Here is a 26,860-nt window from a genome sequence, read left to right on the forward strand (position 1 = left end):
GCAGCCTGCAGGGCGTGAAATAAGGTACTGAGGTTGCACAGATGTTCCTGGCACGTGCGCCCCGTGACTAAGATATCATCGAGGTAATTGACACAAGCCAGTATTGGTTGCGTGAGTTGCTCGAGATACCGCTGGAAAATCGCAGGGGCAGAGGAAATGCCAAGCGGAAGACGCTTGTATTTATAAAGACCGAAAGGCATGTTGACGACGACGATGGCCTGCGATTCCTCATCCAACAGCAATTGGTGATAGGCTTCTGCCAGATCAATTTTAGAAAAGTACTCACCACCTGCCAGTTTAGCGAGAAGGTCTTCGTGTCGAGGAATGGGATAAGTTTCGACCAAAGACTGAGTAGTGACCGTAGGCCCAAAATCCCCGCAAAGCCGAAGCGATCCATTGGGTTTCTTGATGACCACTAAGGGTGTTGCCCAGGCACTCGATTGTACTGGCTCGATAACCCCCGCAGCCTGAAGCCGATCGAGTTCCTGCTTGACGGCTGCACGCAAGGCTACCGGAATAGGCCAAGCCCGACAAAAGCGAGGCCGGGCGTTCAGCAGTAAAGTGATGTGCGCCTGGAAATCGGAAGTACAGCCCAGGTCTGCCGAAAACACAGCCCAGGTCTGCCGAAAACAGGGAGGAAAAGGACGCGCACAGATCGTCTAGGTCCTGAAATGGAACTGTAGTAGAAACGAATTGCACTTTGTCTTGAATGGAAAAGCCAAACCGTGTAAACGCATCTAGTCCAAAAATGTCCGAAGCCGACGGGTGGTCCACCACAAAGAGGGTAAGGGACCAGGGAACGTTTTTGTAGATGGTCATAACAGAGAACTGTCCACGGAGAGAGATGGAACCGTCGCCGTAGGTGACTAACCTCCGAGAGGGTGGGGACAATTCCGGAGACCCGAGACGCGCATAAGTCGCCAGATTGACCAAAGAAACGGTGGCCCCCTGTATCGACCTGGAAACTGACATCCTCGTTAAAGATGCGTAGGGTGAGGAATAACTTTTGAGCCAATGTGTCGGTCCGAGGGGCGACTGCGTGTAAAGCATGGACAGCCTCCTGTTGGCCTGCAGGGGCGGGACGGCGTGCGGGTCGAGCGGCTACGACAGACTGATCGAAGGTGGCCTTCTTTCTCACAGAGCGAACAGGTCTTCCAGCAGTGGGGACAGTCAGCTCAGTGTGGGCCGAAAAGCACTGGGGGCACGAAGGGAGGGGGCCACGGGGCCGACGTCGAGGGGCGACCGGCGGTTCGGACACCATAGAGACATCAGACAGCGAGGAATCTCGACAGCAGTGCCCTCTGGAGACTGCGCCCCATCAACAGCAGGAAGGAGTGGATCGGGAAGTGGACTTGACTGCTGCCATCTGAGGCCGTGCCATGAGACATTCGTTCGCCGCTTGAGCAATTTCGAAGGAATGGGCAATATGCAGAATGTCTTCCATCGAGGGGTTGTCCAACTTTAATGCTGCAGTGCGGACCTCCGGATCGGGCGCAAGTTGAACGACCACATCCCGAATTAACGAATCTGCATATGACACCTTGCACTGCTGATTGCTGCACGTGATGTTGCATTTGCGGCTGAGGCCTTGCAAATCCGTCACCCAGGAACGGTAGGACTGACCCGGCTGCTTGTGGTATTGATGGAATTCCAAGCGAGACGCAACCACGTGGTATCGCTGGGAATAATAGTTAGGTAGCAACACACAGATCTCATGAAAGGAGAGAGCCACAGGGTCAGCCTACGGTGCCAACTTGCGGAGCAAAAAAAAGACAAGAATAACAACCGCTGCAGAGAGTCATCCGACACCTGAAAGGGCGTGAAATGTTGTTTCAGACTATGCAGGTACATTTCCCAATCCTCTTTTGCGTTGTTGAATGGTGGGAACGACGGCGGACGTGGGAACGTGTCTGAAAGCGGGGCACCTGGGAGAAGAGGTGGGAGGGAATCCCACTTATTGACCCTGTCCGAGAGCAACTGTACCGACGTCTGTAAGACCTCCAAGTGCTGCCGCTGCTGTCGCATGAGCTGCTGCTGTTGCTCTAAGAGAGTTAGTAATTTCTCTTCCATACTCTTATGTTCCGTTTACCTCGTCGCCAATGTAGTAACCAAAACCAACCGCAGGAACGCCTTGGGCTGCAGATTGGAGCCGCCAGGCGGGGAAGCCGCCGCCGGTGGAGCATGCACCACCGGGTAAACACAAGGACGAGTTGGACGACAGACCAGCGACAACAGACAACAACAGACACAACAAGGAAGAGATAAACAACGGAGGCTTGTAGAAACCACAACACCAAACACCAACAGTAAATCCACTCGGAACCAGAGCCAGGCAAATGTCAACAATGAGCAACGACCAGAACGCAGTACCGCCGAGATAGAGACGCAATCCAGAGCGAGTACCAGACTGACTGGACTAGGGCAGAGTGGGTCCCTATATACGAAACTGGAGGGAGCGGCTATTGGCCGTGGTCTGCACGTGGCGTAGCGGTGGCGCCCTCACTTTGCGAGAGCCGCTGCACGGAATAGCCACCGCGGATGCGGAGCCCTCTATGGGCTGACCACGTCCATTTGTTCTGGCGTGTGTTCGACTTCCGCGGCGGGAGGTACTAGACTACTAGCTCATGTCATGAAATGTTTTCAGATGTTTTGGGTATGAAACATGTGTCAGACCAAAACATGCCATTGTTGAGTCATTGCTGTCAACCCGTGAAACAGAAAAAAATGCCTTTACTTGTTGACTTTCCCTTTTATGCTGAGTGTTTCAGGAGGAATAGTAGATACTGCAAGAGGCAATATGGACTAATTTGAATAAAACAGTTGCTATAATGTATCCAATTTTTATCTGTTACAGAGATACACCTGTTAGAAACCAAACAAGTGGCCACAGAAGGTACACTAATGCTCACAGAAGGTATTCAAAGTTGATTTTCATGAACTTAAGTGACTTGATCTCAAGGAGATGCAACTAAAAAACGGGACATTATTAATACACCGATTTCAATACAGGAATGACACCAACTTCTCCCTCTTCTGCATTTAATTTATCCAGTAGCTGTCTTCTGTATACAGATGAGTAAGAGCCAGGTTAATGAGGTTCTTGTGTACAACAGAATTCGTCAGGTAGAGAATAATGTAGCAGTAGGTGTCAACAACAATAAATGTAATGCTAAACAACTCAATCATACTCTTCATAAAAGCAATAAATGAAAAAATAATATTGTCTGACTCATCTAATATTGAAATAGATACATGTAATGGAAATTATGGGAACTAATTGTCAACAAACATAATTAAAAATACAGTAATAGCACAATTACTGTGTGAAATCATTTACGATCTAGGAAACTGACATATGTCACATGCACTTACATGTGAGGCATCCTGAAAGAACACAGAATGAGTGCTGAGATGTGCCAGGAGGTGGGGGACAAGAAAATTACAGGTGGGGCCTGTATGTGGTAGATAGGTAAGCAGGAAGATGCAGATGAAGAGATAAAAGTTAATAAAATACTGGATGATTATAATTAAAGTTAAACTTTCAAACTGCTGTAGAAATAACAGCACTGCTCAGAATGATTTCAAATTGCAATGGAATATTATCAGACAAGGGGGAAAACGTATGGCAGAAGAAAAATAAATAGTTACAAAATGTAGAAATAGATGGCACTGTAAGCATCATAATCTCTAAAGCATCATAATTTAATAGTGGACAACTACAAATGACAAATGGATCATACAAAAATGGCTAAGGTGTACGTTTGACATTAAACAAACTGTACCTCTCAGTGTGCATGGGTTTACAGGTGTGATACTGTTATTTACTAAGCCCATCCACCAAGGCAAAAATAAGTTTTTAATTGTCCTGAGGCCAAAAACCACATAAAAGCATCACTCACATTGGTTTTTAATTGTCCTGGGACCAAAAACTGCTTAAAAAGCATGAATCACATTGGTTTTTAATTGTCCTAAGGCCAAAAACTGCATAAAAAGCATCAATAAAAACAAATCGGATTATTACTTTCCATGTGACTGGCGCAAAACATGTTCAGTATGCTGTCCACCAATTTCTGCAACAAGTTGAAATTGAGGAACAGCATGTTCCACAACTGATCGATGTGTTTCCAGGATCACGTTCAGAATGTGTTTCGTAATGCATGCCTTCAATGCAGCTACGTTTGCAATAGGAATACTGGACACATCTTTCAGATAGCCCCACAGCCAGAAGTCACACAGATTAAGATCAGGTTATCAGGATGGTCAGACTGTAGGGAAATGGCAGCTTATAATTCTAGCATTTCCGAAATGGTGCTTCAGCAGCTGCTTAACTGGATTTGCAATGTGTGGAGGTGCGCCATCTTGCATAAAAATTATCCCATCCACACATCCGTGCTGTTGGAGAGCTGCAGTGACGTGGTTTTGCAAAAGTCACTCATGGCACTTACCAGTGAAGGTACAGGTAGCAGGACTGGAAGCACCGGTCTCTTCGGAAAAAAAATATGACCCTATGATAAATGTTGCCATAAACCCATGCTACACAGTGACCTTTTCAGGATGAAGTGGTGCTGGTTGATTTGTGTGTGGATTTTCCATTGCCCTTATTCAACAATTCTGTGTATTGATGTGTCCTGTCAGATGGAAGTGGGCTTTGTGTGTCCTCAAAGTCTTCCACAGCCAATCATTGTCCACTTCCATGCGATCAAGAAATTCTAAAGTGTAGGTCTCTTTTGCTGGCAGGTCAACAGGAAACAAATCGTGCACATGGGTAATTTTGAATGAATAACAAAGAAGAGTGTTTCATAGGATTTTACGCACCGTGCTCACAGGTATGTCCAGTGTTTGGACAATTCCCCCTGCACTACATGTTTGCACACCGCCACTCATCTCCTCTTGCAGTGCTGTGGTCACTGCTTCCACTGACGTCAAATCCATTTGTTTCCTCCCTATACCATGTTGCACACCAAAATAACCCGTCTTTTTGAATTTCTGAATCATTCTCTCCAGACCCATGGCAGTCTTCGGACCAACGCCTTTTCTCAAACCATTCAGTGTGTGGAACTTCTGCAGAGCGACGCGTGCACAGTCATTAGTTTTGTAATACAGATATGCAAGCGAATGTCGCAGATGTGATAGGAGGAAAAGCCGTGTACCTGACGTGTTTATACCAACTTCAATGGGTCGTGAGCTGACAGGTGTTTTCATTTATGTATTCTGACACATCCAGCGTCATCTATTGATCAATTTTCACACTACTATTGTTTTGCATCTGCCATACGTTTCACCCTTCTCCAATAATATTCCATTGCAGTTTGAGGTCATTCTGACTCCTGATGTTATTTCTACAGCATCTTGAAAGTTTAACTTAAATTATAATCACCCTGTACTTCAAAAGTAAAATAGAATACAGAACAAAATAGTACTTAAAAGATTGACATGGACGCATAATAAAAAGACACAGAAAGAGCATGACAACACTTAGAGACCCTATGATGTCACTGTAGGTAACCAATTATGGTTCGCAAATGGAAACAGCAAATGATAGGCCCATTCGCTGTGAACAACAGACCACACTTAGTTCCTCATGGCTGCTTGTCGTATTAACACTGTGTTTATATGCAGAGATACCCTTTGCACTTTCTATTTGTTTGCCATCGTTAGTTTCTTACATTGGTTTTTCATTCATTGTAGAGTGTCTGTGTGTTGTCACTTGTCTTTTCGTTATAACACTTTTTATGTATATTTTCATCATGCATCCATATTAGTCTTTTAAATGCCAAATTGTCCTGCATTTTCTGTTCACTATCCTTATGTTTGTATATGTTGTTTATTTTAAATTTGACATGCCAATATACAATGGTTTTCATGATCTTCGCATGCATAATCGTGATGTGACATGATGTGTAGCACAGATGGAGAAGATTATGTGAATGTATGGAGCATAAGATCTGAGGATTCTGACATAGTCTTACTGAAACCGGCTACCAAAATAAATGCTGTACTATCAATCTTGGCCTTTTGAAGATTTTTTCTGAGTTTATTATACTGCATATTGCTCTCATTCTGGCACAATGTCAGGAATATAATATATATTTATTTTCCTCTTGCTTTCACCAGTCCCCCCAGGGGCTCAGCATTCATTTGCTGAGTACGGGCTTGGCGACCCCGGGGTCCTGAGCTGGGAACTGGTCAGCGCCGCCAGTCTCCTGTCACCGTAACCCCTGGACATGCTTCAGGGACCACTGCATGGCGCGGCGGTGGAATGTTGTTTGCTGCGGGGAATGGTAATCTTGGCTTGACCGCCTGGATTGCGAGGAAGGTAAACCTCTATAAAAACCCCTCAATCTTACGGTGTGCTGCGCGCATATAAGATGCATGGCTGTTGGGGTGGAACAGTCGCAAGCGGGCAACCTCTGGGGCACCTGCCGCACCCCAGTTGTATAAGGCTTACTCAGGCACGCGGGGCTCTGTCTGAGCGGACCTTTAGTTCCCTAGCTGCTCGTGGGACCACAATGGACCCTTCGACCTCTACATTTCCCCCTACCAGTGGATTGGGTGGGCCACTGGTAGGAAAACACACCCCATCGAAAAAGCGACTTTGTGCTGCGAGTCCTCCAGCGCCTGGTGTTACTAGAGATTTATCAGACTGTCGTAACAGAGCACATGCTGATAACCAGAATGTGTTTTTGATTGTCAAACAGAAGGAAGGTAGCTTTGAGAGGGTTTCTCCCTTTTACATCCACAAGGGTCTTGAGGGAATTGCAGGAACACTGAAATCTGTGAAGTGACTGCGTAATGGGACTCTGTTAGTTGAAACTTCTAGTTCCCGTCAAGTCACTTCTCTTCGGAAAGCAACCTGTCTCGGAGAGTACGCTATCGAGACCGAGCTCCACTCCACTTTGAACTATAGTAAGGGTGTTGTGACATGTAGGGACTTGATGGATATCCCCAAGGACGAGTTGAAATCTGAGTGGGCTGACAAAGGTATTGTCGACGTGAAGCATATTATGAAACGAGTCGATGGGGACCTAGTCAAATCCGACTCGTTTATTCTCACGTTCAATTGCCCGAGACTCCCAGAGCATGTTAAAGCAGGTTTCCTACGTTTGCCAGTACGGCCATATTTTCCTAACCCAATGCGCTGTTTTCAATGTCAGCGCTTTGGGCATACTATGTTGGGGTGTAATGGGATAGCCACTTGTGGTAAATGTGGTCAGCCTGCCCATGAAGGAGCCAATTGTTCATCGCCTGTGAAGTGTGTGAATTGCTCTGGGAGTCACCCTGTCTGGAGCCGGGTCTGCCCCATCTATCTCGAGGAACGGAAGATACAGGAGATCAAAACATCTAAGCGCATCCCCTATGGTGAGGCCAAGAAGCTCTTTAAGGCCATGCAGTCTCCTGTGTTTACAACATCTTTCGCTTCCGCTCTGCAGAAACAGGTACAGTTGGCCACTGTTGCTACACAAATGGAGGTTGCTAGTGTCAGCACTAATACCAGCGTTTGCCAGTGCACTTGTGCTGCTGCGGTTGTTTTGCAACCTGCAGCTCTCCCCACAACGTCGGACAAGGCCGTGGTTGCTGACATTGGGGTACTTCCTGCCCCTCCCCATATGGCGCCTTCTGCCCAGGCGAGTAAAGCTCCAACTGTTGACAAGGTTCTGCATTCTAAGCCCCCCAAGACAAAGATGCCGAAGGTGAAGGTTTTGCCACCTGAGGAGACTAGTCAGGGTCAGTCCGATGACGATGCCATCATACTGTCTGACATCTCCCTTGGGTCGCCATCGGAGCTGATGGACATTGATGACGACTGGGGGCGATATTCTCGCCCCAGGAATAAATCTCCGGCCAGTATGGGCTCTCCTCCAAAGCACAGAGGCAGGATGAAAATCCAGCCACCCTCATCACTGGCTCCCACATTACAGTGGAACCTGAACGGGTTCAGGACGCATGTGGGCGAATTATAACTCCTTGTACGAGAGCGTCCCTTGTGCTTATGTCTCCAAGAGACACATTTTCGGGCCACTGATGCTCCTTCTTTACGGGGCTATACCGTGTATCGAAAAGATGATCTGATGGGGGAAAGGGCAAAGGGTGGTGTTGCGATTTTTGTCCGTGACATGCACCACTCATCTGAGCTCCCTCTCGTTACGGACTTGCAAGCAGTTGCAGTTGACCTTCTTGTGGGGCGGAGGCTCACAATCTGTTCCGTTTACTTGCCGCCTCAGGATGCAATAGACTCTGAGGCTCTCACAGACCTTATTAGCCAACTCCCCCGGGGACTTCAATGCTCATAATGTCTTATGGGGCTCTACGACTACTTGCCCCAGGGGTTGCATTCTGGAAGGCCTCATGGCATCCGAAGAACTGTGCATCCTCAACTCTGGTGCTCCCACTTATTTCTGTACTGCTTCTGGGTCGTTGTCAGCTATTGACCTTTCCTTTTGCTCTCCAGCACTCGCGGATTCTGCTCTGTGGGAGGTTGCCGCTGACCTCCATTCTAGTGACCACTTCCCCAATTGGATTCGCCTCCTGGCTGAGACTGTGGCATTACCAGTGCCGCCAAGGTGGCACCTCTGCAGAGCTGACTGGACACTTTTCAGCCATTTAGCTGTTTTGGAACACCGTGCCAGCATCCACGAATGGGTCGACCATGTTACAGCCGTGATCTCCCATGCTGCTGAATTGTCGATCCCACGGTCCTCAAGTCATCCCAAGAGGCGTTCTGTCCCTTGGTGGACCACTGATTGCCGCTCAGCCATCCGAGCCTGCCAAGCAGCTCTGCGCCGCTTCAAGTGCCGTCCCTCAGCTGACAATCTTGCGGCCTTTCGGGTGGCAAGGGCCAAGGCACGGTGAGTGATTAAAGAGAGCAAACGATGGTCATGGCAATCGTTCTTGAACTCCATCTCCCGCTCCACTAGTTCTACGAAAGTATGAGAAGCCATCAGGAGGATTTCCGGGAAACGCAGCCAACTACCTGTCACGGCATTGCTGCGTCAGGGATGTCTCCTCACGGCGCCGAGAGACATTTCCCAGACACTGGCCATGCATTTTGCGGAATCTACTGCCACTATTAACTGTGATCCAGATTTCTGCCGCTACCTCACTGCCATCGAGAGGGATCACTGGGACTTCCGGTCTCCAAATTCTGAACCCTACAACTGTCCCTTCACAATGTGGGAACTGGATTCGGCGCTGTCTGTGGCTCATGATACTGCGCCAGGTGATGATCAAATCCTGTACGGCATGCTGCAGCATTTGTTGCTGCCATCCAAGGAAGTTCTCCTGAATTGTTTTAATATGATATGGTCATCCGGCACGGTCCCTGACTTGTGGAGGGAGGCGATTTTGATTCCCCTCCTCAAATCGGGAAAGGACCGAATGCATCCCAGTAGTTATCGGAGTATTGCTTTGACGAGCTGTGTCCGGAAGACATTGGAATGCATGGTCAACCGTCGCCTGGTTTGCCTGCTCGAGACCAGGCAGCTCCTTAGCCACTCTCAGTGTGGCTTTTGGAGATGTCGTTCAACTATAGACAACTTGACCCTGCTTGAGGCAGCCATCCAGCAGGCCTTCCTACGTAACCGGCATTGTCTAGGTGTATTCTTTGACATTAATAAGGCGTATGACACTACTTGGCACCGCCTTATCCTCAATCAACTCCATCAGTGAGGCTTTCGTGGACATCTCCCCATCTTCATTCGGTCCTTTCTTTCCCGCCGCCTCTTTCGATATCGGGTTGGTAATGTGCTATCTGATTTGTACGTACAGGAGAATGGTGTTCATCAGGGAAGCGTTTCAAGTGTCACCCTCTTTGCCATCGCTGATGACCATGCTGTTTAGCGCCCGAAAACCTCAAACCACACACACACACACACACACACACACACACACACACACTTTCACCAGTTCACAGTGTTAGCACAGCAAGGCCATCTCAGTCAATCATCCAAACAGTTGTCCCTGCAACTACTGAAGAGGTTGCTGCCCCTCTTCAGGAAACACATTTGTCTGGCCTCTCAACAGATACCCCTTCATTGTGGTTGCACCGACAGTACAGCTGGCAAGGGGAAACTGCAGCCATAGTTTCTCCCAAGGGCATGCAGCTCTACTGTATGGTTGAATCCTTTCGGGTGAAATATACTGGAGAATGGGGTCTACTCAGGAGAATATCATCATCAGGAGAAACAAAACTGCCATTTATACAGGTTGGAACACGAAATGTTAGAACCCTGAATTGGGCAGGTAGGTTAGAAAATTTAAAAAGGGAAATGGGTAGCTTGAAGTTAGATATAATGGGAATTACTGAAGTTTGGTGGCAGGAGGAAAAGGACTTCTGGTGAGGTGAATACAGGACTATAAATACAAAGCAAATAGGGGTAATCCTGGAGTAGGTTTAATAATGGATAATTAAAGAGGAATGTGGAATAGCTAGTATAAACACTCCAGTGAACACTTTATCATAGCCAATATTATGAAAAGGAAAGTTCCTACTCACAATATAGTGGAGATGCTGAGTCACAGACAGGCACTACAAAAAGACTGTCATAAATAAAGCTTTTGACCAGTAAGACCTTCATCAGAAATAGACAACAGACACACACACACAACTCACACACACACGACTGCAGTCTCAAGCAACTGAAACCACACTGCGAACACCAGCACCCGTGCATGATGGGAGTGGCGACTGGGTGGGGTAAGGAGAAGACTGGGGCTGGGAGAGGGAGGGATATTAGGATAGGAATGGCGGACAGTGAAGTGCTGCAGGTTAGATGGAGGGCAGCGGAGAGGTGGGGAGAGTGTGGGGTAGTGGAAAAGGAGAGAAGTAAAAAGACTGTGTGTGATAGTGGGATGAGGGTTGTGTAGTGCTGGAATGGGAACAGGGAAGCGGCTGGATGGGTGAGGACAATAACTAACGAAGGTTGAGGCCAGGATGGTTACGGGAGCATATGATGTATTGTAGGGAAAGTTCCCATCTGCGTAGCTCAGAAAAACTGGTGTTGTTGGGCAGGATCCATATGACTCAGGCTGTGAAGCAGTCATTGAAATGAAGGATATCATGTTTGGCAGCATACTCAGCAACAGAACGGCCCACATGTTCCTTGGCCACAGTTTGCTGGTGGCCATTAATGCGGACAGACAGCTTGTTGGTTGTAATGCCCACTTACAATGCAGCACAGTGGTTGCAGCTTAGCTTGTAGATCACATGACTGGTTTCACAGGTAGCCCGGTTACTGTGCCTCCACTGAGAGGATCTCTGCTCTCGTAGACCAACACCTTGAACCTATTACCCAGAACCCACCCTCATATATAAAAGATACCAACCATTTCCTCCACCAACTCTCCACAGTTCCTGTCCCTTTACCATACGGTGCCCTGCTCGTCACTATTGATGGCACCTCCCTTTACACTAATATCCCTAATGCCCATGGCCTTACTGCTATTGAACACTACCTTTCCCAACGCCCGACGGATTCCAAACCAACAACCACCTTCATAGTTGCCATGACCAACTATATCCTCACCCACAATTACATCTCCTTTGAAGGCATTACCTACAAACAAATTCGGGGTACGGCTATGGGCACCCGCATGCCACCATCCTATGCCAATCTGTTCTTGAGCCATCTAGAGGAATCCTTCCTAATTACACAGAATCCTAAATCCCTCACCTCGTTCAGTTTCATTGATGACATCTTTGCAATTTGGGTCAAGGGTGAGGACATTCTATCCACATTCTCCAGAACCCAACATTTTCTCCCCCATTTACTTCATCTGACCCTACTCAACCCAAAATGCCACTTTCCTAGGCATCGACCTCCACCTCAAAGGTGGCTACATCAGTACCTCCATCCAGAGAGAGATTTCGAAGTGCATGACTTTCTCTTCTCTGTCGATAACTAGGCTTCAACTATACGATTACACATGCAGCAACTTTCTGTATCACCTTATATTATTTTTTAAGAAATCGTTTTTGCTTCTCTTGCAAAATTTGACAAAATGGAGTTATGAGGTTTTCATTGCATACCATCAGTATGCACCTATCTTATTATTAGTTGGTAACCTGTGTAACTGTGTATGTTATGAGTCCCCAATAGACTAGCTACAGTAAGGGCATGATAAGTTGGTTGTTAAAAGTTGGCACCATTTGGAACACTTCGTGTTGACTGTTCTCTGTTGCAGATTGTGCCACCCTAGTTTTGACTCTGTAACTGCCTAATGAAGTAGTGTTGTGTTGTCTCTGTGAGTGGACAATTAATTGATCAATAACATTAATTGTACTTTATTTAAATACATTAAGATTTATGAGACACAATCACAAATGTTTACTAAATGTTCTGAATGCCACTTTTCTTATACTCATTGCCTTGTATTGCAACAGACTTAAATTAATTTCATATTCTTTGCAACAAATATGTACCTTATTTGCTTTTATGCATATTCTGGTTCCATGTTAGTTCCATGTCAGAATGTATACCATAGCTGCTGATTGGTGTGAGCCACACATGCTGTGAGTTTTCAGTACTTGAAGATAAACCATAAAACATTCTCCCTAATCTGACCCTCTAACCCATCAGTGGCTGTCCTACGTACCTGACTGCCCTCAAGCTAAGTGTCCAACTTTACTTAGCTTGTGGATGAAACACTGAACTCATTTAAAATGAAGCATTATTGTTTCTGTAAGTATTTGCTTCATTAGTGAGCAGGAAAACTACACTCTTAAGAAGCTCGTAGTGTTAGTTGACTTTTTAGAATCAGCTGTTAGTTGCTAGATGCATATTATTATAAAATACAGCTGATAATCATGGGCTGCGTGAATACTGGATTTAGGTCGCAGTTTGATGATCACTGTCTTCGACTCTTCCTTGTCGGTATGCATGTTGATATATATGTATGTTCATGCTAATTGCATCCCCATGGTCACTGTTGTGGAATCTGAGCACCTGGCATGTTGTGACTATATGGTTTCTGGTTCTCTCTCTACCTGGTGAATGCTGAATGGCAAAATAAGTGCAGATGTTGGTCCATGACATCAGAGTTGCTGTGCATCAGCACTGGGCCAATTCTGTATTGGATCGTGTCCTAGAGGTTTACCAATTAAGAGTGTGATTAAACTGATCCACTGAAATTGAATTTTTATGTGTAAATTATTCAAAAGGTGGATGATATGATTGGCTTTGGGATGTACTCAGTGCAGTAGTTGCGTTTACCCGGTTTGTTGTGTTGTTTGTTTTAAGAATTGTTGTCATATTGTAGGAGCACTGGCTCTGCCAGATGGTAACCTCTTGTACCTATACAGCCCCAAAGGATTATTTACAATTAGTAATTTTGTAAAATTTACTGGCTGAATAAAATTGTCTGCCAGATGAGAACTTGAACAAGGAAAGCTGGCTTTTGCAGACAGTGCTCTTTCCAGGCTCTTTTCAGTCTGTCCTCACAGCTTCTGTGCTACAGTACATCTCTCCTCCTTTCCAAATTTGACAGAATCTTTCCTGGATACTTTGCTGGATTAAAACTCCTGGGAAAAGGATAGAATGGAGAAATAGATTAGCCACAGGCTGAAGGTTCTTTCCAGAATGAACCGTTCACTCTGCAACAGTGTGTATGCCTTTTTGAAACTTACTGACAGAATGAACTTTTGTGACAGAATAGGACTCAAACCTGGAACCTCATCTTTCTCAGGCAGTGCCCTTTTCAACTGAGCTACCCAGGCTCTACTTGCCCCCAGAGCTTCAGTTTACTTCCAGGCCGTGGTTAAGCTGTTCCTCTATGATATTTTTTACTACATGAGTGCTAGTCCAGTAAAGTGTTCGTGGAGCTTATAAAGTAGGGAAGTGGTACTGAGAGAGCCGACATTCTAAGGGCACATTGCGATTTCCTGTCAACACTGTTTCCTACCTCGTCCACAACCATAACTTTATCATCATCTGAAAAAACCCTAGTACAAAGATCCTATGTCAATTAGTTTCCAGGACATGATTTACACTCGGCTTAAAGCAGCTTAGGACACAATCTTGTTATCTACTTCTTCATTTTTCCCTTTTCTTCTTCTTCTTCACGTCGTCCCCTCTTAACTTTCACTGTTCCTTTGTAGCCCTGCGTAATTCAACCTTTATGGGCCCTTATCTTCCACTTCTATTGTCTTATGCTAATTTTCTGTGCTACCAGAGGAGAGTCTCAATTAGTTCATTTCCCCACACTACCATGTTCCTTTCAGTGAAGTGATCTATCACGACAGCTGTTCATAATTTATATGTAAAATTATTCAGTGAAAACACAGAAAAACACAGTGCAATGGAAATCCATTGAGCTTTGTTGTGTGTAACTTGCAGAATGAGCAATAAATAAAGTCTATGAAATACAGTGATATTCTTCAAGGTAGAAAGCTGGGAATCCTGTATTGTTATATTGATCATTCCAGCTGGATCAAGAGAGAGTATGTGATGATAGTATCAGTGACTGGCTACATATTTATTTTGTACTTTTCATTTCACTATGGCAAAATCAGTCAGTGGAAAATCTGGGATGGAATACAAAGATATGAAATAGGATATTTCATACTGTCATTTCACTATAGAAAGTTCCTGAATAATATCCTAACAGTGTGAGAATCTTTTAAATCATGCTTCTATTTTTTGAATTCCATTCCATGTATTATAACTTCACATGGGGCACAAATCCCACTTCAAATGATTCCCCCTCCACTCTCCCATTACTTGTATATTTTTTAATTCTTTCCTGTTCTATTGTCTCATCTTTTATCACCAAGGGACTAGATACCAGTTCCGAAAGCAATATAAGCTTGGTGGAATGTAAATAATGGAAGGAGTAAATGTAAACTGCAGTGTTGGCACAATCTGTTCAGCAGGGACAATTTAGCTATGTATGAATATGAATATGTGTTTCCTGGCAATTCTGAAGAAGTATTTGTCTGAAAATTAGTAACATTGTCAGTCATGTTTGTGTGTCTGTTGATGACCCACTGATATACAGTGAGTTGTTACCTTTACTCCTTCCATTACTTAATTTCAGAAAGCAACACATTTGTCATGTTTATCTTGTGTTGCTATCACATAAAGTTTGATTGTCCTACATTTGACATGTGGCACTCTTATTCTGATGTATGTATTGTTATTATGAATTCCTTCTTTTTATTTTATTGCATACTTTTCAGATGCCACTCATAATAATGATCAGCATATTAATCATGGCACTCTGAGGTAATGAAAGTCATTTGATGTATTTGTTAATATTGTACATAACTAATCTTATTTTCTTAGAATTATATGTCTCTGGTGATTACTCAAATGCACATCTGGGCCATATTGTGTCTGGATGTTGTGCTGTGATCCCCTTTAGGCCAACAACTCTCTCTGCTACAGACTCAACCCATCAGTAGAAAGCTGTGAAAGATATGTACAGTCATACCATTTGAAATGTTGTTAGTATCAGAAGAAAGAAGATCAAAGTTTGCAATTGGAGCATTCAATTATAACTTAGAAGTATTTTACTTCATTTATAGTCTCCAAAACTAAATGTATTAGTCACTGAATTTGTTCACGGTGCTATATAAACCATTTGAAAATTAACTTTGCTTTGTTATTGTCATTGAAGAAGGAAAATATCCTCATTATCTATATAGTAATCTGTGATCACCTAGCATCTGATCATAGTGTTTTTCACACAGTGCTTGGTTCAGTTTTACCAGAGAATCCAAATCATATCATAAAACTACAACTCACGCTTTCATGAAGCTACCACCATTTTTCACAGTTCCTTAATAACAAATGTGTCCCATGAGTTCATAGGCCCTATACTGCATATGAATCTGGTCATTTGTACTTACCAACTACAAATCTCTATTTATATGTCAGAACATGTGTCGCATAGTATTTGTTGGATGGTTATAATTGCCCAAGAGAGGAGCAGTTTCTGATAGTGTGCTACCAGTATTCTGCTACCACATCCTGACAACTTCTGAAATGAAACAGCACATATGCCCCGCTGCAATTATTCAGATATCATATATTCATGGCTTGATAATTCTTGTCAGGTACTTGCAACTATAATAAATGTCTGCATGAGTCTAACTGAAGGTCCAATAACTGTCTGTTGGCAGTACTTTGCAAATCACTTAGCTACTTATTAACTTTTGTGCCATAACACTTGGCATTTCATTGTAATTATTATAACTGATTTAAATAGAATATGTTTATAATCTTTTTATGCCCCTTTTGTCTAGATACTTCCAGTATTATAAAGAAAGAAGAAACTATAAATAATACCTTTACAATTGTGGTTAACACTGATGGAAGTCAAGAAATGGATGAGGCTTCTTCATCTAGAATGGCCAACTCTGATGATGATGTTAATAGAATAGAGGAGCTTTTAGAGCATTTTGGTAAAGCTGCCTCAGATAATGAAGATGATGATGATAAGCCTGGAGAACTTAATATGGCGGTGAGTCGTATCTGAAATCTCTGTTGCCGTTTAGCTACTTGAGTACTTTCTAGATTCTTTCTTTTAGTGTTCAACCATGAGGTTGGTTTGCAGCATAGCGCCATTCCTCTCTTCTGTCTGCCTTCCTCTTCATTTTCATGTATATGTTACATCCAACATGTTGCATGTATGATATCCTTGGTTGCCCCTGCGAATTCCTTCCCTCAGTAGCTCCTTCTGCTATTGTTCCAATGATGAAGTTCCTTTTTTCATTTGTCTGTTCTTTTCCATGCGCATAAAATTTAGGACTCTGCTGTTAAAGAAGATAGTCCAGATGGTCAAAAAGTTATTGAAGAAGTTAAGAAACTTACTTGTCTGCGTTACCTGAAAAGTGTGTTTCAAGGCCGTAGCTCCAGTGAAAGGCACAAAATATTCATGAGAGGCTCTTGGAGTGACAGAAACACATTAAAATTTAGTTCTGGTGTTGGTCCTCTTGATGATAAGCAGGTGAGTTTTCTTTTTAATTTTAAGATATAAAATGTTCTAGTGAAATTGGAGATTGTAATTACCTGAATGTTATTCAATAAGTTAAGGAGGTTTATTTATCTGTGTTGCTGCATATTTGCAGAAAACAGTTCCAGGGAAACATCTAAAATATAGGGTGATTATAATTAAAGTCCTAGTTTCAAAACACTGAAAAAAAAAGTGCTGCTCAGAATAACACCAAATTTTGGTGAAATATTATTAAAGAAGGGGGCAACATAGCGGAAACAAAAAAAATATAATGAACTTTTTGCCACTATACGGCACTGTAGGCTTTGCATATTAGCATAAATGGGTTTGGCTAAAAATGACATATGAAGTGCAATATGACAGCTGTGGTGCAAGTTTGCACATTAAACCAACCATACTATGCAATGTGCACGACCACACAAGTTTAGCATTCAGCTGTTCTGCCACTGTTAGGTAAGCCCATCCACCGCATCAATGACATACCAAATCAGATGGGAAAAATTGGTTTTAAACTGTCCTGAAACAAAAAACCACATAAAAACCAACAATGACATTAGATTTTAATTGTTCTGAGGCCAAAAACAACATAAAAAGCAACTGTGAAATAATTTTTTAAATGTCGTGAGACTTGCACAAGATGAGTTCAGTATGCTGTCCACCATATCTACCACAATTTGAAACCAAGGAACAGCATGTCCCACAAAACATCGAAGTGTTTCAGGGGCCATGTTCAGAATCTGTTGCGCAATATGAGTGCCTTCATTTAAGCTGTGTTTGTAATAAGAGCACTGAAACACAACATCTTTTAAATAACCCGACAGCAAAAAGTCACACAAATGGAGATCAGGTGATCTGGGAGGCCAAGCTGTAGGAAAGTTCATGGCTGATAATTACAGCATTTCCAAAATGCTTCTGCAGCAGCAGCTTCACTGGATGTGCAATGTGTGGAGGAGCGCCATCTTGCATAAAAATGGTCCTATCCACACATTCATGTTATTGAAGGGTTGGAATGACGTTGGTGTTCAAAAGACTGCCGTAGCGTACACCATTAATGGCACAGATAACAGGACTTGCAGGGTCCATCTTTTCAAAAAAAGAAAAAAAATGCTTCTTGATAAACAACCGTCAACCCGCTCCACATTTACCTTTGCAAAATGAAGCAGTATTGGTTGATACAGGAGTGGATTTTTCATAGCCCATGCTCTGCAATTCTATGTATTGACATGTCCTTGGAGATCGAAATGGGCTTTGTCTGTCCACAGAATGTTCTATGGCCATTCATTGTCCACTTCCATGCAAGCAGTAAATTGCAAAGCAAATGTTTGCCTTACTGCCAGGTCAGCGTGGAGCAACTTCTGAACATAGATAATTTTATGCACTGTGCTCACAGACATGTCCAAAATTCAGGCAATGCCCCGTGCACTTCATGTTTGCGCACCACTGCTTGACCGCTCCTGCAATGATTTGGCCACATCTCTTACTGATGTCAGATCAATTGTTTTACTCCCTCTGCTAAATTGCACTTAAAAAAACTTGTCTTTTTGCATTTTGTAAACATTCTCTTCAGTTTCTTGGCAGACATCAGACCAATATCTTTTTTCATACGCTGAGTGTCTGGAACTTACACAGAGCTACTGGTGCATGGACAAGCAGCATGCAATTCAGCATTGAGACTGTCACACTGAGCATCTCAGATGCAAACTGAGAAATAGCTATGTGCCCCATGTCTTCTATTTTCATGTTCTGCCGCTTACAGTGCCATCAGGTGTTAAAAAATTTTGTATTCATAACATTTCTCCCTTGTTCGATAATGTTCTGTTCAAATTTGACCTTTTTCTAAGCAGTAGTTCTTTTATAACAGCATGTTGAAACTAGAAACTTAGTTATATTTACCTTGTATTTATGAGAGCCTCTCTGAATGGCAAGAAACCTGAAATTTCATTCTGAGTTTTATTCTCCAGGTGGATGTTGCTGCCTGTATGTTTACTCCAGATCTAATCAGCTCCAAGTTGGATTTCTGGAGCATCACTCAATGCATTCTTTTATGCATCACTTTTTAGATATAAAGTTACAGGCTTGTGCCAGTGCTGCAGTCAAATTAACATTCATTCTTCGAGTTGTATTTTGAATACAACATCAAAGAGGCATTAATTTCTAAATAAGAAAATTAGAAGTAATAGCTAGAACTGCAATGATTAAGTTACTAGCCAGCAAAGTAAGACATTGAACACTTCCAGTGAATAAAATTGATTTTCTGTCAGAATTTGTTTGAGGAGGTTGTCTAATTTGGTAGTATGAGATTTGTTGGTAGCTCAGCATGAAGTGCGTTTTTTTCATATAATACTGTTCTGTGACTAACAGTAAGCACATGCAAGTTTGGAAACAAGTTAAAAAACATGATTAACTGGGTACTGCACCACAAATAATTCTGACAGCTTTTTTATGCAGTGTTGGTAATGTGTATCCCACGTAAGATTGCCCTAGCTTGTGATTCCCAAGAATTTTATCCATTTTTTGTTTTTCATTTCTTGTGAATCCATAACTAATTTCTGCATACACATTTATTATTTTTATGTTTTCTTCCTACATTTGAATCTCCCCTCATTTCCTGGTGAAGAGAGGCAAATACCTGCAAGCCAAAAGCCTTTATTTGGCTTAAAAGACATGCTTATTTCAGTAGATTAAATGCTGTGCCATTATGTTATTCTATGCAGTACAAACATGCCCATGACTTAACAAAAGAAGGCTACCTAAATTTCACTAACAAAAATATATAAAAACTGCTTTAAGACATCTGAGTCAACTTTCATTCAAAATCTCCTTTTCACATCTTTCTGAGATATGTCCACTGTCTTAGTTTCCTTGGACTTTAAGTGCAAACTTAGTGGGGGGGTGCTCATATTGTGATGCCCATTGTATTTATCCGTGTGTGGCAGTTAATACTGACACTACATTGAGCAATTCTAAAGGTAAGCGAGACAACGAAAGAGTGGATAAAGAAGTGTAAAACAGAAGTAAACAATGTAAGTTTAGCAAAAATTATTTAAAAATACCAGGAGCAGGTATTTTAATAGCCATATTACTCAGACAAGCATAAATGCCCTTGCTGTTAAATTTCATAACATTTTCAGGAGCAGTATGCAGTTTTTGCCAGTACAATTAGTCTGTGGTATGTCTGCCAGTTCAGTTAGTCTGTGGTACCATTCACTCTTGTTTATTTTAAAAGATGACTGTCTTAGGGATAATTGCTGAAGGGAATACGGAAGCACGTGATGTAGGTATTCATTATATGTATTCATAGTTATTAGCATTTTAGACAGCTTATTGAGAATTGATGTAAAGAGTTGACCATATAGACTGGAGGTTTCTAGAATCTTCAAATGGTATTCTGTGTTTGCTGTTGGTAATGGCTAGGCAGAAAAAAAATGTAGAAAATAATTTGAAAATGTGAGAAACATGCACATATGCAAATGGAAAATATTTTGAGAAGAGTAACATGTTGATTGAAGTAAAAAGTTGTAACAAAGAAATTACTCTAGAAATGGATACTATGTAGGGTACAGTCAAAAGGACGTCCTAATAAAGTAAAACAGAAATGTGAGATATTAAGACTATCAACTGTATTAACACATTTTCCACATAGTGAAATTGTTGCAACAGGAACTATATGAAAATTGACTTGTAACAGTCAAATGATCTGGAGGTGTCCCCAATTGACCATTTCAGATTTTGTTCAAATATTCTGTGCAGATTTGCTAAACTGTCTAAGAAAGATACGCAAATTTTAATACTTTAGGTGTAGGAGATTCTTAAGTGAAGAGAAACAAATGCCATACCAACATTTCAAACATTTTCATCAAATTTGAAGTTTTTTATTTCTGTGAATAATTGACATAAATCTGCTGAATTGAGCAAGATGGTTGAACAGTTTACATTGTGTTATCTCTGTAAGTTTAATGTCATTTGATTCATTATTTTTGCTCCAAGTGGTACATGAAATGATCAGTAAATTTTGCTGCAGCAAAATTTCTCCGAGTTTGAGTAGCTTGAGCTGTACCCGCTCTTGGTCCAGGAAACTGCCCTTTTGTAACTTTGTTGTCTAGTAACTTGTTTATAATACTGTGAGTGTTATCGCTTTAGGGTTTATAGTTTTCAAGATAGCGATGGCCAATATTGAACGCATCTGTTAAAATAACACTGTCCCTGGCTGGTACTTATGAAACAAATGATAAATTCCATGTTTAAACACTGTTAAATTTTTGATAAGGTTGAATTCATCAACAAAAAAGTAAGTTTTCACCGTTCACCTCATTTTTGGATAGCAATGAGAAAATATGAAGTTTTATCACAATGTTATTATTCTTATTATTAAAATCTCATTAATTTTAAACAAATCAATACCATATGTAGCTTTAGTGTTTCAACTGGCAACATATAATACATACATATAGCTCTGTGCATTTAGGGTGTTATTGATGCACCTGCAGTGAATTTGTTCCTTCAGAATGTTCTATTGCAGTCATTCCACACTACAGTGGTGACTCATTAATTGGTCTACCCAGACTAACTGTTACTCACACACTTGCAACATCTTCATTCCTTCATAGCCATTCTGTGAAGCCACTGAGACATTTTAATAGCTCCACCTGTGCAGTGCGTAACATGCAGCACATATTCATCCTTCAGTAACATTCCACTGGGGCAGACTTCCAAGTGCAGAGTCATTCCACTGCATGAGCAGTGCCACCGTTCCATAGTGGAAGCTGTGAGATATTTAAAAGTCCAAGAGCGTTGAGTCTCCTTGCACTTATTATTATATAAATGTGATGTACTGCAGCATAGTAGAGTATAGAACTTTTACATCCAGTTTTGTGTGTGGTTGTGTTTGGTTGTCAACACCGAGTAAAAGATACAAATGTAGCTACTTGTTGGGATATTTGTCTGTAAGATATGAAAGTAACAAAACTGGTTAGTGTAACAGTAGTGACCAACATTGTTTCAAAACAACTGTGAATAACCTGACAAAATACTTGGAGAGAAGACAGGCAACAATAAATGCTTCAGTTGAAATTATTGTACAATATGCACAATCAAGAAAACGATAAAAAAGTTTCTGCTTTAACAGTTTAACTCTTATTTGATGAAGGAAGTATGAATACAATGTATAGAATATGAAATAAATGAAAATGAAAAATTATTTCCTTAAACAATTAAAACACTCAGAAAATATTGCTACAGTGGTGCAAACTATTTTGCATATATCAGTGTACTTCATGTCAAAACATATTAAGTCATTAATATGTTCCTGAGACCTATTACCTGGTTGGAACAGAATGTTGTAACCTATTACTCAAAATCCCTGAATCCCTGTTGTAAGATGTGGCATGAAGTTAGAGAGAGAGAGAGAGAGAGAGAGAGAGAGAGAGAGAGAGAGAGAGAGAGAGGTATCATGCAGAAATAAGTAATGAAACTGCCTGGCAGATTAAAACTCGAACTTAGGACCTTTTTCTTTCGTGGCAAGTACTCTACCAACTGAGCTACCCAAGCACGACTCACAACCCATCCTCACAGCTCCCCTTCTGCCAGTACTGCAGAAATAAGTATTTCCAAAAGATGCCTGGTCCGTACTTGAATTAGCCACCGTTTGAAAGAGCAGTCTTTTTTCTGCAACATAATCAAATTTCTGTCATTGCTTTTTTCACCTAAAGGTCCACAATCATCCAGTACAGTTTCTTGTCTGAATCAGCATTTTGGTGCATAATGTCCTTGGAAATGCACAAATTTAGTATGCACTGAATAAAAATTGGAATTTTATTCACCAATGTTTCTCTTTTCCAGAGCCATATTACATTGTAATCAGATTTTATTTTTTTGTAATTTTTTAGTCTGATGGATTTAGCAGGTGATGAAGACCTGCCAAAGTGTACTTGTTGTAATTTTTTGTTGTTGTCATTTTGAGTTACTATTTGCTGGTGTATAATTCCATAAAAATACAGCTAAATGTTGGAGACTTATCTCTTGGACAAAAGGAACTGTTGTTGAGTCATTCTAGCTTGAGACTGAGTGTGTATATGCGTGTGTGTGTCTATATTTATGTAAAGAAACTCTGGCATATCATTTACAAAAATGCAGCAGTCATGCCTCAGTTAGGCAAAAGCCATGTTTTGAACTTGTATGTGGACCTCTGTGCCAAGTTGGGTTCTGTTACAGTGTCAGCTTCATGTGGTAAAGATGTGCAGATGAAAGGATGTGGAAGGTTTGACAGCAGTTTGAGGTCTCTCGAAGCTTCCTCCCTTAAAATTAGGATGGTCAGTAAACGTGATTTAAAAGGCTATGGCAAATGCAAAGTTAATCAGGCACAGTCCTTAAGAAGCAGTCAAGAAACAGCTGCTAGTGGCTTATACCCTGATGAATTACAATAGCCAGCAGTTTTAGGTAACAGTAGTGTATGAACCACACTGATTATTCTCAGCTGTCATTGGACCTCAAAGCAAAAATCCACATTTCTATCTATGCTGTGAAAAAGCTCTCCTTGATTGAGTGAAGAACGGAGTGCATGCATTTTTTGAGTAGCATGAATTCAGAAAGTTATGCTTTAACATTAAAAACTGTGTTTCTGTCACGTGTGATGGAATAAAATTTAAAAAGCAAAGCAGTTTGAAAGAAATTTTTGTTTCTTATCAAAGTAAACAAGAAATTGGATATGTAAATGAAAATGGAAAATGTTGTGGACGAGCTGCTGATTGGCATGGCAAGAAGCTTGAGAAAGTTTTATTGCAAGAAATTGGATTTTCTAAATTCAGTGAAATCAGTCCAAAATAGTGTATGTGTTGGCTTCTCAGGTGTTCATTCAGTGTCCATTTACACAGTTTACCAAAATCTCAAATTTGTGCTAGCTGCAACATGTACAAGAATCAGTGCATCAGCTGCATCAGTGTAAGAACTGTCTTGGAAGAAATACACTTGAATCACATCTCACTATCTATTGCAAGGATACTGGTCCTGAAGAAACAAACAATGGACCCAAGGAGATAGTGCATCACTTGAAACTAAGCAACTGCTAGTAGATGATTTTATCAGAAATTGCATAGAAAGACCCCCTATTTGTCTCAAAATATCGCTGTATCTCAGAACTGTAAAGTTGGAGATGTGATTGCATTACTTGATTTTGTGGAGAATTACTCCTTTGTATTCAGGATCTTGTCCTAGTTTTTCACTAGGAAAACAGTCAAACTTTTGTGCACTCCCTTGTTTGTTTTCTAAAAAAATGAACAAACATTGTGTATAAGTTGTGGCATCATTAATAGCAGTCTAAGGACTGATTCAGTTACAGTGCATGTCTTCTTGACCAAACCTGTAGATTTACTGAAATAAAAGTGACAAATCAGCAGAACATCATCTACTTCTACATCTTCATCCACACTTTGTAAACCACCACAAATCCCATGACAGAGGGTGTTTCCCATTGTAACACATATTACGGTTTTTTTGTGTTCCATTTGTATATGGAGTCTGAGAGGAATGATTGCTTAAACCCCTCTTGTGTGCACTGCAATTAGTCTAGTATTGTCTTTGTGGTCCCCATGGGAGTGATACATAGTGGTGCAGTATATTCATGTATTCCTCAGTTAATATTGGTTATTCTGAGTAGACTTTTGTGGGAGAGTTGCTGTCTTATCTTGAAACATTTGCCACTTCAGCCTTTTTATCATCTCTATGATGCTCTCTCATGTGTTACACAAACCTGTATCCGTAGGTTTGTGTATGTTCAGTATCCTCTGTTAGGCTTATTTTGTACTGATTCCATGCACCTGAGTAGTAGTATAGGATATGCTGCATAAATTTTGTAAAGCAATCTACTTTGCAGATTGGTTACACCTTCCCAATATTGTATCAGCGAACTTAAGTCTACAACCTGCTTTACTTATGACTGACTGCCTCGTGATGACTGGGTGTTGTGTGCTGTCCTTAGGTTGGTTAGATTTAAGTAGTTCTAAGTTCTAGGGGACTGATGACCATAGATGTTAAGTCCCATAGTGCTCAGAGCCAACTTATGACTGAATCATACAATTTCATATTCGTACACTATTACAACTAGGTATTTGTATGACTAGACTGGTTCCAATTATGATTGATTGATTTTGTACTAGTCTTCTCCTTTTTTGTGAGGTGTATAATTTTACATATCTAAACATTTTAAGTAAGTAGCCAATTTTTGCACTGCTTTGTAATTTTACCAATATCCCACTGAACTGAATGGTTACAGCTTTTTTCAGATACTACTTTATTATAGACAACTGCATTATCTGCAGTAAGACTGAGACTACTGTTAGTATGCAACATGAACTACAAGAGACCAACACATTCTCCTGGAGTCCGCAGTTTGTGGTCTAGTGGCTAGCATTGCTGCCTCTGGGTCACGGGTTTGATTCCCGGCTGGGTTGGGGATTTTTTCTGCCCAGAGACATGGTGTTTGTGTTGTTATCATCATCATCATCATGATCATCATCATCATTTGTGACATCTGCTAGATTGGACTGTGACAAAAATTGGACTGTGTAAAAATTGTGACTTTATTCAGGCACTTATGACTGTGCAGTTGAGCACACCACAAACCAAACATCATCAACATTCTCCTGAAGCCTGGATCTGTCAATAGCTCTCCATCCAAGGTAACATTCTGCATCCACTCTACCAAGATATCCATTAGTCAGTCACAAATTTTGTTTGATGTCATATTTCATCACACCTTTCATTAATAGGCATAGAGTAGTGGCGAGTCAGATGCTTTTCAGAAGTCAATAAATACTGCAGCCACATGATTTCTGTTATGTGTAGCTTATGGGATGTCATGTGAGGCATGCATTAGTAGCAATATTATGAAAAGCAAAGTTGCCACTCACCATATAGCAGAGGTGCTGGGTCGCAACAAAAAGACTCTCACAAATAAAGCTTTTGGCCGATAAGGCCTTCGACAAAAACACACACACACACACACACACACACACACACACACACACACACACACAAAGCAAATGTAGCTCAGACAACTGTAGCCACACTGTGAACAGCAGCACCACTTTGCATGATGGGAGTGGATACTGGGTGGGGGTAAGGAGGAGGCTGGGGAGGGGAGAGGCAGGTATAGTACGGTAGGGGTGGTGGACAAGAGTGCTGCTGGGGAGTGCACAGGGATGAGGTGGAGAGAGGGTAGGGCAACTATATGCAGTAAGGAGGTTAGGCAGAGGGCAGGGACAGGAGGGGAGGTAGGGGGGTTGCAAAAAAGGAGAGAAGTAAAATGAGTGGGTGTGATGGTGGAAAGGGGGCTGTATAGTGCTGGAATGGGAACAGGGAGGCTGAATGGGTGAGGACAATGACTAATGAAGGTTGAGGCCTGGAGGGATGCAGGGACATAGTATATAGTGTAGGGAAGCTCCCATCTGCGCAGTTCAGGAAAGCTGATATGGGTGGGAAGGATCCATATGGCACAGGCCGTGAAGCAGTCATTGAAATGAAGGATGTCATGTTTGGCAGCATGCTTAGCAACTGGGTGGTCTACTTGTTTCTTGACCACATATTGTCAGTGGCCATTCATGCAGACAGACAGCTTGTTGGTTGTCACGCCCACATAGAATGCAGCACAGTGGTTGCAGCGTAGCTTGTAGATCACATGACTGGTTTCACAGGTAGCCCTGTCTTTGATGGGATAAGTGATGTTTGTGACTGGAATGCAGTAGGTGGTGGTGGGAGGATGTATGGGACAGGTCTTGCATGTAGGTCTATTGCAGGGGTTTGAGCCATGAGGTAAGGGGTTGGGAGCAGGGGTTGTGAAGGGATGGATAAGTATATTGCTTAAGTTCGGTGGACGAGAGGACGAGAGGTGGGGCGGAAGGATAGTGCACAGGACATT

At 42.1% G+C, this 26,860-nt stretch overlaps 1 protein-coding gene across 1 annotated transcript in view; it reads left to right on the forward strand.

Annotated features, from left to right (window-relative positions):
• LOC126412658 (uncharacterized) overlaps positions 1 to 26,860 on the forward strand; it is a 128,322-nt gene that overhangs the window by 74,679 nt on the left and 26,783 nt on the right. The window contains exons 5-6 of the mRNA XM_050082361.1: positions 16,241 to 16,458; positions 16,744 to 16,944. Coding sequence (XP_049938318.1) covers positions 16,321 to 16,458; positions 16,744 to 16,944 — 339 coding nt within the window. The 5' untranslated portion in view covers positions 16,241 to 16,320. The remainder of the gene's footprint in view (positions 1 to 16,240; positions 16,459 to 16,743; positions 16,945 to 26,860) is intronic.

The sequence above is a fragment of the Schistocerca serialis genome, chromosome 7 (assembly GCF_023864345.2).
Source record: "Schistocerca serialis cubense isolate TAMUIC-IGC-003099 chromosome 7, iqSchSeri2.2, whole genome shotgun sequence".
Classification (NCBI taxonomy): domain Eukaryota; kingdom Metazoa; phylum Arthropoda; class Insecta; order Orthoptera; family Acrididae; genus Schistocerca; species Schistocerca serialis.